The sequence below is a fragment of the Pristiophorus japonicus genome, chromosome 8, assembly GCF_044704955.1.
Source record: "Pristiophorus japonicus isolate sPriJap1 chromosome 8, sPriJap1.hap1, whole genome shotgun sequence".
Lineage (NCBI taxonomy): Eukaryota > Metazoa > Chordata > Chondrichthyes > Pristiophoridae > Pristiophorus > Pristiophorus japonicus.
This window is the reverse complement of record NC_091984.1, coordinates 100,734,038-100,755,289: the sequence shown is the minus strand read 5'-3', so window position 1 is coordinate 100,755,289 and position 21,252 is coordinate 100,734,038. Positions and strand designations below refer to the sequence as shown.

General features: G+C 46.8%; 1 protein-coding gene across 1 annotated transcript in view; it reads right to left on the bottom strand.

Annotated features, from left to right (window-relative positions):
• The window catches only part of axdnd1 (axonemal dynein light chain domain containing 1), a gene marked incomplete at its 5' end in the record, with an annotated part of 368,202 nt that overhangs the window by 181,556 nt on the left and 165,394 nt on the right, over window positions 1-21,252 (bottom strand). Inside the window, one exon of the mRNA XM_070887184.1 lies at window positions 11,868-11,961. Coding sequence (XP_070743285.1) covers window positions 11,868-11,961 — 94 coding nt within the window. The remainder of the gene's footprint in view (window positions 1-11,867; window positions 11,962-21,252) is intronic.

Here is a 21,252-nt window from a genome sequence, read left to right as displayed (position 1 = left end):
CGCTGTTATTTCATTTTTAATAATTGATTCCAACATTTTCCCCACTACTGATGTCAGGCTAACCGGTCTATAATTACCCGTTTTCTCTCTCCCTCCTTTTTTCAAAAGTGGTGTTACATTAGCTATCCTCCAGTCCATAGGAACTGATCCAGAGTCGATAGATTGTTGGAAAATGATCACCAATGCATCCACTAAGTACATACATTTCCCCAAGTACTCTGGGATGCAGACTATCAGGCCCCGGGGATTTATCGACCTTCAATCCCATCAATTTCCCCAACACAATTTCCCGCCTTATAAGGATATCCTTCTGTTCCTCCTTGTCACTCGACCCTCGGTCCCCTAGTACTTCCAGAAGGTTATTTGTGTCTTTCTTCATGAAGACAGAACCAACTGGTCTGCCATTTCTTTGTTCCCCATTATAAATTCACCTGAATCTGACTGCAAGGGACTTACATTTGGCTTCACTAATCTTTTTCTCTTCACATATCTATAGAAGCTTTTGCAGTCAGTGTTTATGTTCCTGATAAGCTTCCTCTCATACTCCATTTTCTCCCTCTTAATTAAACCCTTTGTCCTCCTCTGCTGGATTCTAAATTTCTCCCAGTCCTCAGGTTTGCTGCTTTTTCTGGCCAATTTATATGCCTCTTCCTTGCGATAAGGGAAGGAGGATTATATGTTCTAATGGAGAACATATTGGTGTATTGTCGGTGTTGGGAATTAAAGCAATGTTAGTTACAAATAAATTAATGTAAAATACATGGTAGGAAATAATTACATTGAAATTGAAATGAAACTAAATTGAAATATCAGATGAAACAGTATATTAGAAATTCCTGTCTAATTGTAGAAGTTTTGGAATAAAGAGAAAGGGAGTTAAAATAAATGAACGTGAACTTCTTGAAATATTATGTTAAAAGACAGGTAGATAGAGTGGCTCTTGGACAGCGCTGCTGCCATCAATGCACTTGTGCAGAATTGAGCTGATGTCACCAAATAACAAGAGATTAGCTCATTGAATCATTTTCTGGTGCTCTGGTGCATCAACCATGACATGCCAGCAGTGCCCGGGCTGGAATTTCAGATTTTCCAGTGTTGTGGGGAGGGGTGCCAGGCAATTGGACAGAGGTACCAGGCCTTCTTTTTTATAAATTGGCGCCTTACCTTCAATTCCCTGTTTTGAATGCTAAGCACCTCTCAGCTGTGTTACAGGGCATGGCCTTCCACATCTGATCAAGTTGGAAGCAGCCATACAATGCACTGATCAGATTATTGGTCCCACAGTGTGTAATTTGAGTACATTCATATTTTATATAGTGTGCGTATTCAATATAATTTGTAGGGAATATTTTGTATACAGATATTATTATGAATGTAATAACTCGATAGACTGAATACTGTAAACTAACACAGGTACAAACCTGGCTCTGCTTTATTACAACTAATGTAATCACAGTGATTACATTACATTTTATACCTGGGCCACATACACGTGCATACAGCCCAATGACCTCCGACAGTCGAGCCACCTGGTGGCTAGTAACCCCAAGCATACATACATGACAGGTATAATAAAAAAGATTTAATAGAATTTAATATTTCTAAAAATGTCTGTTTTGCAAGGGGAGGATGGTTATGTTTATTTTGGTGATTATCTGACTGTTGGTATGTCATGAGGCAGGAAGATTTTTTACAAAGGGAATAGGGTCATGTTGGAGTTTATTATGTGAATGTGAAGTTGGATGCGTGAGAGTCTGTGAGAGAAGGTTGGGGAGTTTGAGTTAAGTGATATAAAACATTAAGGGAGAAGGAGGAGGGAAGAATGAAGCCACAAAGATTTGATGATGGTGAGTGGAAAAGTGCTGAGATACCATGAAGCACCCTTCCTGCACTGCTCAGATTATCGGAACCCCTCAAGTGAGCCAAACCCAACATTACAAGATTCTTGGGATCTGCCGGTACTGTGAAAGTTGTTTAGAAACAATGGTTCGAAAGTTTGGCAGCATTGGGGGAGGAGTGTCTTAGGACTTGGCAGCATGGGGACCTAGGCAGAAAATGTCCCAGTCTTAGGTTCTTGCCAACTTCAGTGCTCTCTCGCAACCAGCTCCTGCTGGACTTCTGATTTCCAATGATTTGATCCACCTACTTATCCAGGTCTCCCTCCAACCCCATGGTCATGTCATTATTCTTCTATATTGCTCGCTTGTGCCAACTGCCTTACACTGGAGAGTGGGACTGGAGGATAATGGTGATGGCAGTATCGGGAGTATGAAGGTAAGAGGGAACATAGGGTAGAAGTGGAGGTCAAGGCAGGAAGATGAGACAGGGAGCTGGGCATGGAGTTAAAACTGGGGGGATGGGAGAAGGAATTTGGCAGTTGCAGATTGAGAGAAAAGAAAATAGCAGGTGGATACAAGACCCATGGATGTTGTGTTATTTTGTGGAAGTGGAGTGGAGGACAATGGAAGTTATCAACTTTCTTCTTAGCCAAACATTAACCCCTCATTCCCTCATGTTCCCCCATCTCTGCTTTTCCTGTCCTTTCTCCAACCCCTAACTCCTCCCAGCCCCTCGCTATGTCATCTTCCCTTCCCATGCCCCCAGGCACATCCTCTGCTTTTTACCAACCCATTCCTTCCCCTCCCTCTTCCATTCTCTTCTCCACTTTCCCCAACTCATCCCCATCTTCTCATCCCATTACCCTCATTCTTCCGGACTCCTCTTCTCCCTCCCCTTCCTTCCTATGAACCTTCCCCATGCCATCATCCCTGTCCCCTCTCTTGCCCACCCTATGCTTCCTCTGCACTGCCCCGCCTTCCCTTTTCTTTCTGCTATCCCCATCCAATCATCACCACTCTTGTACACCTTCCTATTTCCCTAACACCCACCCTCCATTCCCCTCTCCCCTCAGGTGTCAGTCATATTTGACGAGATCCAAACAATCTGATTGACACCTGCTCACCCTTACAAACTACTTTCTGACATATGACAAGTCATTGCAAACCATACAACCGTTAATGTATATTTCTTCATGCGGTGGGCAGGATATAATCCCGGTTCAACTCTACCCCCCAATCTTCCCACTCCTAGCCTGACTCTGCAGCTGGCTTCCTCCATCCTGGATAGATGGACAACCACACCTTCCCTGCCCCAACTAGAGGGAGCACTGATAGATCTAGTCATGGGAAATTACACAGTGATTATCTGCACAAACATTTTTGTGGCCCTCTGCGCATGTGTGCGGTATACTGGAGCTAAGCATGCGTACCTGATCCTCTCCTGCGTATGCGCGCTATTTACCAAGGCCGCGCATGCCTACTACCAAACTGTTGTGGCCTACAGTGCAGCGTGGGAGAAGGCCCATCACAGGATCCGTACTGGCCAGATGGGAGTGAGGAGGGGGAAGAGAGGGGGAATTGGGGGGTGGGGGAAGGTGAGAAGGTCAGGAACTCAGGGAGCGAGCAGGCGAGAGGTGGTCAGGAACTTGGAAGGGGTGGGGAGAGAGGAAGTCAGGAACTCGGGGGTGGAGTGGGGGGTAAGAAACATGGAGAGTGGGGATGGTGGAAGAATGTAATTCAGATCTAATGGGGGGACCGGGAATGAGCGCCAGAACATGATCCAGATGGCAAGATGGATCATGTTCTTCCAACCCCACCCCCAACCCCTTTACACCTGCACTACGTTCTCCCTCTCCTCCCCCTAGAGCTGGTTGATTTATCGGAAAGCTTGGTGCATGTGTGGTAAGTGACATAATTGGAGTGGATGAAATCTGGAAGTCATGACACTATCACTATTCACTTCATACTCAATAAACCTGTTAGCAATCCGTGACCCACACACAATGCCCCATCTATGGAGTGGGGGGGGGGGGTGGGGGAGGGGAAGGGATGGTCAGGAACTTGCTGGGGGGAAAAGATGAGGAACCTGGGCTGGGGGAGGAACTTGGGCAGGGAGAAGTCAGGAACCTGATTGTGGGGAGGATAGAAATTTGGCCGGGGGGTGGGGGGCGGGGGGAGAGGGAGGGAGATCAGGAATTTGGGTGGGGTGGGGAAGCGGTGGGGAGGTCAAGAACTTGGGCAGTGGGTGGAAGAAGGTCTTAACCTACGAGGGTGCGCCCTTTTCTATGTGAGCTCTTTTTGTCTGGAGCCTGGCAGTCAGAATGGCTCGAATTAAACTTTGCAAAGTAACTGATTATGTAGGCAGGCAGGATCTAATTACACATTCCAGAGAAACTGCTGGGCGTGTCTTGTCCTCCAAGGGGACCGATCTGAAATCAGGTCTTGTCACCCAAGGTGACCAATCAGAACTTTGGTGTTGTGAATAAACATATCCAGAACAGATTTGAGAAGTAAGCATAGGGAAACATCTAGGCAGTAGCGATCACAACATAATAAGATTTAAGATAAAAATTGAGAAGGACATAAATAAGACCAAGTCCAAAGTAATAAATTGGAAAAAAAAGTTGATTTTAAGGCGATGGAACTAGGGAAAATAAACTAGAAAAGTTTACTGACAAAGGAGAAATAGAACAGCAGTGGAAAACATTTAAAGCGGTGATCAAGAGAGTCCAGGAGAATTATATCCCACTAAAAAGCAAGAACAAACTAGCCAGTAATGATACACCATGGATGAATAAAGGAATAAGGGCAAAATTGAAACTAAGTACATAGACAACAAAGATGATGATGACAACAGGGAATACAAAAAGGTTAGGAACAAAGTAAAGCGAACTATTAGCAAGGCAAAGAGTATCTACAAAATTTAATTATCAAGGAAAATCAAAAGAAATAGTAAAGTATTCTACAGACACATACCTAACAAAAGAAAAATCAGGATAGGGATATGGGGTTCAATTTTCCCCAAGTCAGTTTTCTGGCGTATTGCCAGAGATACACCAGTTTTTCTCAGCCAGAAATGCGGCAGAAATATTTTGCCAAAGTTTCCCTGATGTATAATTCGAATTTGGCACCGCGCAACGTGTCCAGTCACCTTGAGTGATGGAGCCTGCTGTCTGCACCGAAAAACGAAGCCGCACCTTCTGTGCATGGGCGTGAAAAAAAGTTACATTTTTTACGTCGTTCCAATGGACACGCAAGCTCAGTATAGCTAGGATTCGACAATCGGCCACTTTTAAAGAGCCAGTAGTGTGTTTGAAAAGGAGTGCTGTGTGAGAGCATTGGGAAAATCACAGCTGGAGCAATACAAGATGCAACGCAGTGCAAGGACCAAGAATTTCTTACAGGAAGAAGTGGAGGCACTAGTTACTGTGAATGAGAACAGATGGCAGGAGCTGGACACCAACAGAGGTCACATAAACGTTCCACCCAAAGAAATGAAGAAACACTGGAACCAAGTTGCAGAAGATTACTGCGCAATGGTGACCACCACGAGATCTGGAGGCCAGTGTAAAAAGTGGCAGGACCTTGGTCAAGTAGTTAGTGTAAGTAATATTTTCATTTATTCAATATAATTGCAATTAGTAAATGTGACCAGTTGTATGTCCCACTCAGCAGAAAGACACCCTCTCTAAAAAGTTGCATTTTCATCTTTGCAGAGGAAGGAGGCACATAATAAAAGGGAAAGAACTTGAACAGGAGGAGACCCAGCAAATCTGCACCCACTGACACGCTTGGAAGAGAGGGCCGCTGTTTTGATGGGTCCTGCCTGGAATAAAACAATCAGTACTGCACAAGCTGGGCCCACACTCGAGGGAGAGGGTAAGTCCTGTAAATTCATCATGGTCCTTCAAATCAGCCTGCTGCCTGCGATGTGTGAGCCTACGCATGCCACCCACCATGCCCACTCCTCTGCTGCTAACAATTTGACTGCTCGGTTATCTTTTGCAGCACTTGAGGCCAACCCTGACAATGCAGATTATTCAGACAAGGATGAGCCTGAAGAGGAGAACATCTTCCAATCCAACCCTTCAGACGTAAAAAAAACTGGCCTAGAAAAATCGTAACGAAGTCAGTTACACCGGTGCAGATCGTAGGGGGAAACTTTGAAAAAAATAAACATGCCAAAAAAAATCGGCGCAAATGAACAGGGAAAATTGAGCCCATGGCCACTAAGAGATACACATGATAAACTCACAGTTAATGACAGTGAACTAGCAGAAATATTAAATAATTACTTTGCCTCAGTATTTACCAGGGAGACTAACATTCTAGGCATGATATTAGAAGAGATCATTTAAGATAGAAAGGGGGAGATAATTGATAAACTATTCAAATTTAGAGAGGAAGAGGTAGCAACAGCACATATATATAAAAATTCATTGGAAAAGGGAATAGTGCCAGAAGACTGGTGCGCAACTAATTTGCTTCCTATTTTTAAAAAGGGAGTTGGAACAAGTCCAGGCAACTTTCGACCAATTAGTCTAACGTCGGTGATAAGAAAGATAATGTAACTTTTTACTCAAAGTTGCAATAAAAAAACATCTAGAAACTGAAAATATGATAAAGAGTAGTCAGCATGGATGTGGTCAAAGGGGATGGTTATGCTTGCCCAACCTTATTGAATTCTTTGAAGAACTAACACAAAGGGTAGTCAAGAGTAATGCAGTCGACGTAATATATTTGGATTTTCAAAGGCCTTCAATAAGGTACCGCTTAGTAGGTTTAAGACTAAGTTCAGAACATGTGGAGTCAGAGGAAAAGTAGCAGAATGGATAGCAAGCTGGTTACTAAACAGAAAACAGAGTAGGGGGTTAAAGATAAGAACGCGCCTGCTACCAACAAGTAGTTGCACATGCGCAGTTCCAGTGTTGCTTTTGTTTGCTGTCACCAGACTTCCCAAAACTGGAGAAGGTGCAAAACAGATTTACTAGAATGATACCAGAACAGAGAGATTATACCTATTAGGAAAGATTAAACTGACTGGGGCTCTTCCCTTTAGAAAAGAGAAAGGGGGGAAAATTGCCCTCTGCCCCATTTAGGGGCGGATAATTTGAATTAAATGGAGAAGTACTGCCCAGATAGATGGGGCGGAGAATGGAGCGAAATTCGGCACTTTTGTGGAAACAATAAACCGGGCGGTGTTGGGGACGGAAATGGCCTCCGCGGGGCACTGAAGGCATGGGGGCAACAACCAAGGACCTAATTTTGCCTGATTTTCAATCAGTCAGAATGAGGCACCTGGTCCCTGGCCTCCTTAAAGGGCAGGTCATTCAGGTAGGTGCTGCTCATTCTCATCAGTTGCATTTGTTGTGTATTGTGTGCAAAAATGGTAAGTCCGAGAGGCAGCACGAGGGCAACCAGATTCAGCGATGCACAAATTGAGACGCTGCTGCAAACTGTGGAGGACAGGAGGCGCCTTCTATTTCCAGAGTTTAGCAGGCCCACTCGGCAGATCTTCCACAATGCTTGTGCAGAGGGGGCTGTAGAGGTGTCGGGCACCTCAATAGTGGACCGGACGGCGATTCAGTGCCGAAAGAGGTTCAACGACATCACTCGAGTGGTGAAAGTGAGTTGATGCTCCTCCTACTATTCACCTGCAACCTCTGAGCCTCTCCTTCCTCAACTCTTACTTACCTGCATCTGTTTGTAGCCAGCTAGCCACCATTTCACTGATGAGTTAGCCATATGTGCATACTCACAGTTGATGGCCTCTTTCATTTGTTGCTTAGTGTTGTATATGCAATAACTTAATAGACTGGATACAGTAAACTCCGAACAGGTACAAACCTGGCTCTACTTTATTAGGGCCAAAAGTGATTACAAGATGTCTGGCCTTTTATACCTGGGCCGCGCACATGTGCGCACAGCCCAATGACCTCCGACAGTGGCGCCACCTGGTGGCTAGTAAACCCAAGCATACATACATGACACTTAAGAGTTGCATTCTGCTCATTCTCATGAAGCTATACATCCATTAGTTTCACATGCATAACTGGACTGGTACTCTCAAACCTTTCTTTGCTTTGTAGGCCAAGGTGGCACATAACCGTCGGGATCAGAGAATGGGAGGTGGAGAGGCGCAATGGGGCTGCAGGTTGCCCGCCCAATGGCCATCGGCACCGTCGATCCTGCTGGGGGCAGCATTGGTCAGTGAAGACCTTCCTTTTTTGCTATCTTGTCGGAATTCAACAAATTCCCATCAGTAACATGGTCAACAATGTGTGCACCTTGGTTGCTGCATGGTGGACCCGCCTCCCTCACCTTTATGCCACTTTTGTCTCATTTATGCTTGCAGATGATGTCCTGGAGTGGACCAGCCTGCGCCTGATCCCCCAGAGCCACGTGAGGTGAGCGAACAAATGTGGGAAGAGGAGGGTGCCGAGGAAGAGACAGATCCAAGCACCGCATCACTGCTTCACACCCTTGCATGCACCAGCTCAGATACTGAGAGTACGCATTCTTTACAGCTTAACTTAGGAGAGAGGTCTGCACTGGGTGATACACCAGGGCCTAGCAGGCTGCAGCTTGATCAAGGGCAAAGGGAACCTCGGGAGCCAGCTCCTCGGAGGGCGAGTTCACGCATGAGTTCTGCTGCATAGGACTCAGATGAGGACCTCGATGTGGAGATGTTCGCACTAGGACATGTTAGGGACAATGGCAAGGGTGCCCAAGAGCCTGTCACAAGTGGTAAGGAGTGTGGACGAGTCCACCTCCCGCATTGCGGACAACTCGGCGCACACCATGGAGCCCATCATTGCCAGTGTGCAGACGATGGTGGACTCCCAGAGAGACTGTGCAGATCCAGACCTCGTGACACGTGTCATGGGTGATGTGGCAGCTGCCATTGCAGCACAGGCGGAAGTGCTGTAATGGAGAGGATGGTTGAGCATGGAAGCTCAGACTTCTCTCACGCAATCTCAGCAAAATGCCACGCAGCATCTTACTACTGTCATGCAGTCAGTTGCTGGTGGCATCAAGTCGGTGACTGCTCTCATGCAGTCTCAACTGGATGCCACCCGAGCACTGACTGCTGCCATTGCTTGCTGCTGGGTCCACGACAGTCCACCGGGGATCTCATGGTGTCACAGTAGCCCACCCAACTGTGCTGGAGCAGATTGGTGGGGTTGCCCAGAGAAGTGGCGCTGGGTCATTGGAGCAGGAATCAACTGAGCTCTCTCAGGGTGACAGCATTCCTGATCACCTTGCCACTCTGTCATTGCGACCATTACGAATCGAGACTGCTGGCGCCGAGGCGGAGGCAGACCAGTCTACAGCCGGGCCTTCCAGGGCCAGAGCTGGTCGAGGGCAACCTTGAAGGACATATGTAGTGTCTGGAGGTGAAAGAGAGCACCCTTCCAGCAGCCACAGAGAAAACACTGGTGTAGTTCTAGAGTAGATCAACGTAAAAGGGGCTTATAAGGAAATGCACAAGGTTGACATTCGATAAATGTATCTGTTGCTGTGCCTCATTCAATGTGGGGAATGGTGTGTGGAAGGGCTCTCATTGGTGTGGGCATGGGGATGCACAGAGGAAGCTGGAAGTGGCGACCAACATATTGGAAACGAGCTGCAATGAGATGGTCCCGGACGTCTGTTGCAGGATCAGGATGGTGAGGCCGCCTTCTCCGCGGAGCCTGAACCTCGTCCTGCTCCTCCTGCTCCTTCTTCTCAGGTGCTATGGCTATGTTGTTGGCCAATGGCTGTGCCATCACGATTGCCAGGCTGTGAAGCATTCAGCAGGAGATGACGAATAGGACATCCGGTCAGGCAAGTACTGCAAGACTTCTCCTGAGCGATCGAGGCAGTGGAACTGCTGTTTCATGATTCCGATGGTCTGTTCAATGATGGTCCTGGTGGCTGAATGACACTCATTGTAAGACTGCTGCGCAGGAGGGGTGGGGTTGCGAAAGGGAGTCAAGAGCATAGCGGGTACCCCTTGTCGCCTAGGAACCAGCCACGACCTTCATTTGGCGGCTGCAACCTGGCACACTGGTCTGCCGCAGGATGAAGGCACTGCCAGGATAGTGGGCATCAATGGATATGATTTGGCATTTGTAGTCGCACACCAACTCCACATTGAGTGAGTGGTATCCCTTCCGGTTTTGGAAGATCTCTGGATTATTCAGCAGCACCCTCAATGCAATGTGGGTACAGTCTATGGTGCCCTGAACCCTGGGGAAGCCCGCTATCCTGAAGAAGCCAGTTGACCGCTCCAACTGCTTCTCTCAGGTTATTGGAAATGAGATGTAGTCCCTCTGTGACCTGATGGATGGAGCAATGTATGGCAAATTGGGATATGTTGGAGATGTCTGCTGTGGCTCGTTGGAAAGATCCAGCGGCGTAGAAATTCAGGGCGACGGTGACCTTGGATGTCACTGAGAGCCATCCTCACCCTTGTTTGAGGATCCAGGTCTGGCTGCAGGAGATGGCAGAGCTCCATGACCACATCTTTCCTGAATCACAGGCTCCGGAGACATCATTGAGGTCGATATAGGAAAACCTTTGCAGGATAGGGCATTCCGCCACCACGTCTGTGCCTGCGTCTTGCTCTGTCATCTTCCTCATCCCTTTCTGCCTCCTGGTCATGCTGCTCCTGACCCTCTGCATCCTGCTGCTGCTGTTGCCTTCTCCTCTCCATGTCCCTCTCTTTCTGGCTCTGAGTGTCTGCATTCCTGCCCCTCCTTTTCGCTGCATGAGCTTCTTCATGCCCTTCTTCACGTCCTTCTCGATGTCCAGCTATCTGGCCATCACCATGGCCATTTCCATCTAGGTGTTCCATCCTATCTGTGTCCCTTTCCCGCTGCATCTGCATTTGCCGGCGCCACTCTCTTCTGCGAACCATCCTAACAGAATGTGGAAGAGGCCGTCCACTGCCAGGACTGAGGCCATTACTCACAAGCAATGGGCTACTCTGCTAATGCTAGCTATTGGAGCACGGTTAGGTATTGTAGTCTGTGCAAACTGATGCCGAGTAATCGGTGAAGGCAGAATCAGAAGCAAAAAGTAAAAGGTTTCAACCTGGAAGCAAATTTTGACCGACAGCAATAGTGGCAGCCACAGCACACCTTTAAATACGTTTGGTGGTTCACATTGACGATTTGACAGTGAAAGAAAATGCTGTCGCCGACACCGACGGTGGACGATTTGTGGGCAATGTTCTCTTCCGGGGCGGTGACCAGGTGGTGCACACAGTGATGACGTCTTTATCGCCATACACGGACGAGCGGGGCGGATGTCGGCGGAGCAGGATGGTAACCTTTTGCGCCTGCAGAAATTAGGAGGGCAATGTCCCGATTGTCATTGCGGCCGCCCATGACCAGGCGGTAACTCATTTCCGCCTGTTACCGCCTCAAAGAGGACCTTAAAAAGGGGGCAATATCGGCCCCAAGGCTGAGGGGTGACCAGATAGAGGTATTTAAGATTATGAAAGAGTTTGATAGGGTAGACGTAGAGAAGATGTTTCCACTTGCTGGGGAGACCAGAACTAGAGCCCATAAATATTAACTAGTTACTAATAAATCCAATAGGGAATTCAGGAGAAACATCTTTATCCCGAGAGTGGTTGGAATGTGGAACTCGCTACCACAAGGAATAGTTGAGGCGACTACTAGCATAGATGCACTTAAAGGTAAGCTAGATAAGCACATGAGGGGCAAAGGAATAGAAGGATATGTTGATGGGGTTGGATGAGGAAGGGTGGGAGGAGGCTCACGTGGAGGATAAATACTGGCATGGACCTGTTGGGCCGAATGGCGTGTTTCTGTGCTGCAAATTCTATGTATGTAAACTTGACCCTGAAGCTAGCATCCTGCTCCTGGCCAGAATCCATAGTCTCCCTTCTCCTGGTGAACTCTGTAGCCAGACACTTCACCCCTAGCACAACCCTGTAGCCAATCTCCTCACCCCTAGTGTGACTCTGCAGCATGACTTCCCACCCTTCTTTAATTGAGCATATTTCCAGTGGCTTACCTGCTCTGAGAGCTTGGTGTCCAAGTGGGTTATCATCTTAAATAGTGTCAATAACCAGTCCTGTATCATCTGAATCACTTCTCCAAGATGCAGGCTACAATTAAGAAAATAAAAAAGGAAACTTAAATTCCAGCCAAGTTATTTTATGTTTCATAGTAGAAAACAAAATTGTTTCAATTTGCCTACTGTTTTATCAATAGAAAATAATATTTTCTCCCCATATTTGTTGGAACTTGGGTGTTGGGTGTGCCCAATTTAACTTATTCCCCCACAGTACAGTACATTATGCACAGGAATTCTTATGAAACAGTGAACCTTGCTTAAAGTATACAGACACCAGGATCACTGCCATTTACATTGAGTGGCATTGAGGAGAGGGGGATGTGGTTTGGTCTGTTAGCAGTAGGACTCCAATAGGAGTAGATTCGGAGCGGATATGGATGGCAATTAAGGAAGACAGAAGGGAGAAATGCATGGCTATGAAGGGGAGAGGGAAGAGGGCAGAAGCTATAAGTTGAGCTGTGGGTAAGAGAGGAAAGAGAATGCCAGCATTGGTAGAGGGGGTGGAAGAATGCAAGCTTGAACAAAGTGGGTTGGAAAAGGAAAGAAACTGCAAGCATGAACTGGAGAGAAGAGATCCAGTTTGGACTGAGGGAGGGAGGAGGTGAAAAGAAAGAAGAGTGCCAGGTGGAATGAGGTAGAGGAGGATAGAAGTATCAGGTTGGATTGAGGGGGTATGGGGAAAGGAGGCTATTATGAACCAAAAGCACTGAAGGAGGAGAGTCTCTGAAAAAGGGTGAGGAGTTGGATGGAGTACAATGTGGGAGAAGTTTAACGTGGGTGAGCATGTGGGTTTAACTGCATGGGGGGGGGGGGGTTAATTCCTGGAAAAATGCGAGCGTGTTGGAAAGCCAGCCAAATTCTGCATTTAACTCCAGCACATTAGACTGCGTGCACGCAAGGGGTGGGGGGGGGGGGTGGGGGGAAGAGAGAGAGAGAGAGAGCGAGAGCGGGAGAGAGAGAGAGAGAGCGAGAGCGAGAGCGAGAGCGAGAGCGAGAGCGAGAGCGAGAGCGAGAGCGAGAGCGAGAGTCCGTACGCACTTGGAAAGTCAACACATCTCGGCAGCCAGGACATTTGCATGGGCAAGATTGCGGTATTTACCCATGTCTTGCCCAGCGGATGTCCTGAAAACTCTTGCGCCTGATAAAAGCAGGCACATAGCCTACTTTTACAGGCGTTAAGAGTTTTAAAACACATTTAAAACATAAACATTTTAAAAACACATTTTATTTTTAAAAACCCTGCCCACTACGTTAAATTTGTTTTAAAGCATAATTAAAAAAGCTTTTTTAAAAAATCGGAAAACATTTTTTTTTAAATAATAAATAAATAACTTTAATTTAAATTAATGTTAAATATGTAGTGTATTTTTTCTATTTTGTTTATTAATGTTTTTTGTGTTTGGGGAGGATTCTCATTCATAATAATGAATGAGAACATACTTTACCTTGATTGGCTGCCCAGAGCTATATGAATGCAGCTCCAGTCCTGCGCACGTCCTGACGTGCACGCGCTGCGATGTGCAGTCAGTGGAGGCCTCAGGACCTGGAACATGGGCACAGCAGGAACAAGTGGGTGTGCACCTTTTTTGTAGAATCCAGTCGAACTCCCACGGGAAGGAGAAACCAGGATTTCTGGGCCAATACGTTAATTGTTCAATTATAGCAATAGTAACATGGCTTTTGCAATTTAATTGTGGGTCCAAGTGTTTCCTAGAACTCACAAGTGAAAGCAAGGCAAGAACACAATGACAATTGAGGGGGCTGAAGACATGACAGGGAAATATGCCAGTAAGTACTGACACCTCACAGCTGCTTTCTTGCCTGCTTGTATGAAGAGCTTGATTTACAGTACTTATACTGAGAGGTTACTTTTACAATTCTGAGCAGTGAATAACAATCAGGGATAGAAACCTCTTCTCTTATTTTTCCCTCTCTACTGTAGGGCACGGCCGTGCAACAAATTTAAAGGGACCACACACCAAATATAAAAATTAGAGGAAACATTGACTGTTACCCTGGCTGAGATCAGTTACCTCAACATAGACTGGGAACTGAACCTGGAAAGTTACTGGCTTAGTATCGCACTGATGGTCGATTTACACCTATACCATTAGGAGAAGTTGTGGTCAAAATAATGTTTAAGTAATACAAAGCTTGTTTTTGAGAAGACAAACGCTTTGTGACATCTAGTGACCCATGTTCATGACTCTCCATGCACAATAATTTCCAATCTCACTCAGTTAATACTAATGTGCAGTAGCCAAGTGCTCTTCCACAGGAAGGAGAGAAAATCAGAAGGAACGTCACTAGAAAGAGCTCTAATGCAACATTCGATGCTTGGCTTCAGAATGGCACTGAAGAAGGCCTAGGAATATGTATGGACCTATAATACCAGACAGTGCATACCCTTACAAAACAAAAAACAGAAAACAGATGGGGGAATCTAAGGGGGAGAAATTCGGAGCGTTTGCGCCTCCAGTTAAAGCCCTGAAATTCCGCAGGAGTTTAGCAGCGACGGTAACTGGAAGCGCCCCGCTCTAAGCAGTAGTGCCCCGCTCCGCTGGTGATAACGATGCCAAGCAGCGAAAATTTGGTAGCACCCCCTGAAGCTGCGGTGGCTAATTCCCGCGACAGTTTCGGGGGCGCGTCAGGCTGTAGGCCGCTCGCGGAGCGAAAATTAAAGGAGAGGTGCCAAGTTTAAAATAAAAAAAATATCCGACTTAGGCCTTCTTGCTGATGGATCATGGGGATCTGTGCCACGATCTTGCAGCCCGGTACTCCGCTTGTGTGCCAGGCTGTTGCCACAGCACCCTACTCCCTGGTGGTCCAGGGATGACCCCGTTTCCCGCCTGCAGAGTTGGCAGCTTGTGCTCTTCGCGGAGTCCTTCCGCCCTGCTCGCGCCCCATAGAGTAAGTGGAGCGCAATATTTTGCGCTCCACTTGCTCTCGAGGGTGGCAAGCTGAATATAGATCACGGGACGGGACTTCTGCGCCTGGTGCAGGAACTCCTGCCTCGCAGCTGTTACCACCCCTAATAGGGCGGTACGCAATTTTGGTCCCTAAGTACCTTAAAGGTCACCTGCGCCCACTGGTTTAAGAACATACAACATAATAAATAGGAGCAGGAGTAGCTATTTGGCCCTTCGAGCCTGCTCGCCATTCAATAAGATCAGGGCTGATCTTTTACCTCAACTCCACCTTCCTGCACCTTCCCATATCTCTTGATTCCCTCAATATCTGAAAATCCAACAATCTCTGTGTTGAATATACTCAACGACTGAGCATCCACAAACAAAGATTCACCGCCTTTTGAGTGAAGAAATTTCTCCTCATTTCAGGCTTAAGTGGCCGACCCCTATTTCTGATACTGTGAAACCCCCCTAGTTCGAGTCTCCCCAGCCAGGGGAAACAACCTCCCAGCATCTACCCTGTCAAGTCCTTTTGTAATGTGTTTGCTTCATGGGTTCTTTGCTTAAGAATTCATAGCAGCACATTGCTATTAAGAACTAATTGGTTTATTAGCAAAGGTTTGACAATCACACTATACATTACCTGTTCATCCACCATGCTCACAACCACCTGCCTCATCGTGGTTCCCCTGAACCCAACTGTCTGAGGTTTTATTGAGTCTTGTGAACATCACGTGACTGGCTAAGCCATTCCCAACTCAACAGCTCTACAACTATTTTGTTGTATCTATTTTGTTAATCCAAGTGCTCCCTGGCTAAAAGGTAGGGGGGGGGGGGGGGGGGGGGTGGGGGGAGGCACTAAAACCAACAAACTTAAACAAATTAAACTTTAGACAGTCAACTGGTTCAAATTAAAATTTGGTTGCTGGGGTGATGATGCACTCCAGTCCCTCCGGCGCCCACCTCTCACGGAAGGCCGCAAGCGAACCGGTGGACACCGCGTGCTCCATCTCCAGGGACACCCTGGCTCGGATGTAACCACGGAAGAGAGGCAGGCAGTCGGGCTGAACGACTCCCTCGACTGCCCGCTGCCTGGACCGGCTGATGGCCCCCTTGGCCATGCCCAGGACCAGTCCTACGAGGGAGCCTTCCGACCTGCCCGCTCCCCTCCGCACAGGGTGCCCAAAGATCAGGAGTGTGGGACTGAAGTGCAATCAGAATTTGAGGAGCAGCCCCTTCAGATAGTGGAAGAGGAATTGCAATCGCGCACACTCAATAAACACGTGGAACACGGAATCCTCTAGAGCGCAGAAATTACAGGCAGCCTAGGAGCCCGTGAACTGACTTAAAAACTTATTGCACTGGACTGCTCCGTGCAACACCCTCCAGGCCAAGTCAACAGCTCTACAAACCTGTGAGCATACTTACAGATGCATACATTACACCAGTAAGAATTTTGTGTGTTCCAATGAGATCACCTCTCATTCTTCTAAATTCTAGGGAATATAGGCCTAGTCTCCTGAATCTTTCCACATAGGACAATCCCACCGCCCCCCCTCCCCCCGCCTTCCCCGAATCAGTCTGGTGAACCTTTGTTGTACTCCCTCCAATACAGGTATATACTTTTTTAGATAAGGAGACCAAAACTGTGCACAATACGCCAGGTGTGGTCTCACCAAGGCCCTATATAATTGCAGTCAGACCATTTTACCCTTATACTATATGATATTATATTATATATTATACGTAGATCAGCGATGATCTTATTAAATGGCTGAGCAAGCTCGAAGGCCTGCTCCTATTTCTTGTGTTCTTATACCCCAATCCTTTTGTAATAAAGGTTAACATAACAATTTCTTTCCTAATTGCTTGCTTGCATGTTAACTCTCAGTGCTTCATGCACAAGGACACCCAAGTCCCTCTGAATACCAAGATTTCCCAATCTCTCACCATTTAAATTACTTCACATTTCTCCACATTATATTCCATCTGCCATGTTCTTGCCACTCACTTAAATCCCTTTGCAACCTCTTTGCATCCTCCTCACAACTTACTTCCCCACCTACCTTTGTATCATCAGCAAACTTGGATACATAGGATTACATTAGATGTACAGCACAGAAACGGGCCATTGAGCCCATCAGTTCATACAAGCATTAATATGCTCCACTCGAGCCTTCTCCCATCTTTTTTCATCGAACTCGATCAGCGTAACTCTCCATTACTTTCTCCCTCATATGCTTATCTAGCCTCCCCTTAAATGCATTTATACTTTTCGCTTCAACCACTCCCTGTGATAGCGAGTTCCATATTCTCACCACTCTCTTGGTAAAGAAGTTTCTTCTGAATTCCCTATTGGATTTCTTGGTCACTATCTTTTTTTAAAATTTCTTCATGGGATGTGGATGTCGCTGGCAAGGCCAGCAATTATTGCCCATCACTAATTTCCCTTGAGAAGATGGTGGCGATCTAGCTGCCTTTTTGAACTGCTGCAGTTCGTGTGGTGAAGGTACTCCCACAGTGCTGTTAGGAAGGGAGTTCCAGGATTTTGGCCCAGCGACAATGAAGGAACGGCGATATGCTTCCAAGTCAGGATGGTGTGTGACTTAGAGGGGAACGTGGAGTCGGTGGTGTTCCCATGTGTCTGTTGCCCTTGTTCATCGAGGTGGTAGAGGTCATGGGTTTAAGAGGTGCTGCCGAAGAAGCTTCGGCGAGTTGCTGCAGTGCATCTTGGTGCACACTGCAGCCATGGTACGCCGGTGATGGAGGGAGTGAATGTTTAAGGTGGTGGATGGGGCGCCAATCAAGTGGGCTGCTTTGTCCTCAATGATGTTGAGCTTCTTGAGTGTTGTTGGAGCTGCACTCAACTAGGCAAGTGGAGAGTATTCCATCACACTCCTGACTTGTGCCTTGTAGATGGTGGAAAGGCTTTGGGGAGTCAGGAGGTGAGACACTCACCGCAGAATACCCAGGCTCTGACCTGCTCTTGTTGCCACAGAATTTATGTGGCTACTCCAGTTAAGTTTCTGGTCAAAGGTGACCCCCAGGATGTTGATGTTGGGGAATTCGATGATGGTAATGCCGTTGAATATCAAGGGATGGTGGTTAGACTCTCACTTGTTGGAGATAGTCATTGCCTGGCACTTGTGTGGTGCAAATGTTACTTGCCACTTATCCGCCCAAGCCTGAATGCCGTCCATGTGGGCATGGACTGCTCCATTATCTGAGGAGTTGTGAATGGCATAGAACACTGTGCAATCAGCGAACATCCCCACTTCTGGCCTTATGATGGAAGGAAGGTCATTGATGAAGCAGCTGAAGATGGTTGGGCCGAGGACATTGCCCTGAGGAACTCCTGCTGCGAAGTCCTGGGGCTGGGATGATTGACCTTTAAATACCACAACCATCTTCCTTTGTGCTAGGTATGAATCCAGCCAGTGGAGAGTTTTCCCCAATTCCCATTGACTTTAGTTTTACTAGGTCAAGGGCGGTCACTCTCACCTCACCTTTGGAATTCAGCTCTTTTGTCCATGTTTGGACGAAGTCTGTAATGAGGTCTAGAGCTGGCTAGTCCTGGCAGAAACCAAAGTGGGCATCAGTGAGCAGGTTATTGGTAAGTGTCGCTTGATAACACTATCAACAACACCTTCCATCATTTTGCTGATGATTGAGAGTAGACTGATGGGGCAAGAACTGGCCGGATTGGATTTGGCCTGCTTTTTGTGGAGAGGACATACCTATGCACTTTTCCACATTGTCAGATAGGTGCCAGTGTTGTAGCTATACTTGAACAGCTTTGGCTAGAGGCGCGGCTAGTTCTGGAGCACAAGGCATAAGCACGACAGCTGGGATGCTGTCGGGGCCATAGCCTTTGCTGTATCCAGTGCGCACAGCTGTTTCTTGATATCACGTGGAGTGAATCACATTGGCTGAAACATAGAAACATAGAAAATAGGTGCAGGAGCAGGCCATTCAGCCCTTCGAGCTTGCACCACCATTCAATATGATCATGACTGATCATGCAACTTCAGTACCCCATTCCTGCTTTCTCTCCATACCCCTTGATCCATTTAGCCGTAAGAGCCACATCTAACTCCCTTTTGAATATATTTAACGAACTGGCCTCAACAACTTTCTATGGTAGAGAATTACACAGGTTCACAATTCTCTGAGTGAAGAAGTTTTTCCTCATCTCAGTCCTAAATGGCTTACTCCTTATCCTTAGACTGTGACATCTGGTTCTGGACTTCCCCAACATCGGGAACATTCTTCCTGCAACCAACCTGTCAAATCCCGTCAGAATTTTATATGTTTCAATGAGATCCCCTCTCATCCTTCTAAACTCCAGTGAATATAAGCTTGGTCGATCAAATCTTTCTTCATATGTCAGTCCTGCCATCCGGGGAATCAGTCGGGTGAACCTTCGCTGCACTTCCGCAATAGCAAGAATGTCCTTCCTCAGATTAGGAGACCAAAACTGTACACAATATTCAAGGTGTGGCCTCACCAAGGCCCTGTACAACTTCAGTAAGACCTCCCTGCTCCTATACTCAATGAAGGCCGACATGCCATTTGCCTTCTTCACCACCTGCTGTACCTGCATGCCAACTTTCAATGACTGATGTATCATGACACACAGGTGTCATTGCACCTCCCCTTTTCCTAATCTGTCAACATTCAGATAATATTCTGCCTTCCTGTTTTTGCCACCAAAGTGGATAACCTCACAGTTATCTACATTATGCTGCATCTGCCATGCTTTTGCCCATTCACCTAACCTGTGCAAGTCAGCCTGTAGCCTCTTAGCATCCTCCTCACAGCTCACACTGCCACCCAGCTTAGTGTCCTCTGCAAACTTGGAGATATTACATTCAATTCCTTCGTCTAAATCATTAATATATATTGTAAATAGCTGGGGTCCCAGCACTGAACCCTGCGGTACCCCATTAGTCACTGCCTGCCATTCTTTGCTTCCTGTCTGCCAACTAGTTCTCTATCCACGTTAATACATTACCCCCAATATCATGTGCCTTGATTTTGCACACTAACCTCTTGTGTGGAACCTTGTCAAAAGCCTTTTGAAAGTCCAAATACACCACATCCACAGGTTCTCCCTTGTCCACTCTACTAGTTACATCCTCAAAAAATTCCAGAAGATTTCTCAAGCATGATTTCCCTTTCATAAATCCATGCTGACTTGGACCGATACTGTCAATGCTTTCCAAATGCGCTGCTATTATATCTTTAAGAATTGATTCCAACATTTTCCCCACTACTGATGTCAGCCTAACTGGTCTATAATTTCCTGTTTTCTCTCGCCCTCCTTTTTTTAAAAAGTGGGGTTATATTAGCTACCCTTCAACCCATAGGAACTGATCCAGAGTCTATAGAATGTTGGAAAATGACCACCATTGCATCCACTATTTCTAGGGCCACTTCTTAAGTACTCTGGGATGTAAACTATCAGGCCCTTGTGACTTATCGGCCTTCAATCCCATCAATTCCCCGAACACAATTTCCTGACTAATAAGGATTTCCTTCAGTTCCTGTTTCTTGCAAGACCCTCGGTCCCCTAGTATTTCCGGAAACATGGAAACATAGAAAATAGGTGCAGGAGTAGGCCATTTGGCCCTTCGAGCCTGCACCACCATTCAATAAGATCATGGCTGATCATTCACCTCAGTACCCCTTTCCTGCTTTCTCCCCATACCCCTTGATCCCTTTAGCCATATGGGCCATATCTAACTCCCTCTTGAATATATCCAATGAACTGGCATCAACAACTCTTTGCGGTAGGGAATTTCACAGGTTCACCACTCTCTGGGTGAAGAAGTTTCTCCTCATCTCGGTCCTAAATGGCTTACCCCTTATCCTTAGACTGTGACCCCTGGTTCTGGACTTCCCCAACATTGGGAACATTCTTCCTGCATCTAACCTGTCTAAACCAGTCAGAATTTTAAACGTTTCTATGAGATCCCCTCTCATTCTTCTGAACTCCAGTGAATACAAGCCCAGTTGATCCAGTCTTTCTTGATATGTCAGTCCCGCCATCCCGGGAATCAGTCTGGTGAACCTTCGCTGCACTCCCTCAATAGCAAGAATGTCCTTCCCCAAGTTAGGAGACCAAAACTGTAAACAATACTCCAGGTGTGGCCTCACCAAGGCCCTGTACAACTGTAGCAACACCTCCCTGCCCCTGTACTCAAATCCCCTCGCTATGAAGGCCAACATGCCATTTGCTTTCTTAACCGCCTGCTGTACCTGCATGCCAACCTTCAATGACTGATGTACGATGACACCCAGGTCTCGTTGCACCTCCCCTTTTCCTAATCTGTCACCATTCAGATAAGTCTGTCTCTCTGTTCTTACCACCAAAGTGGATAACCTCACATTTATCCACATTATACTTCATT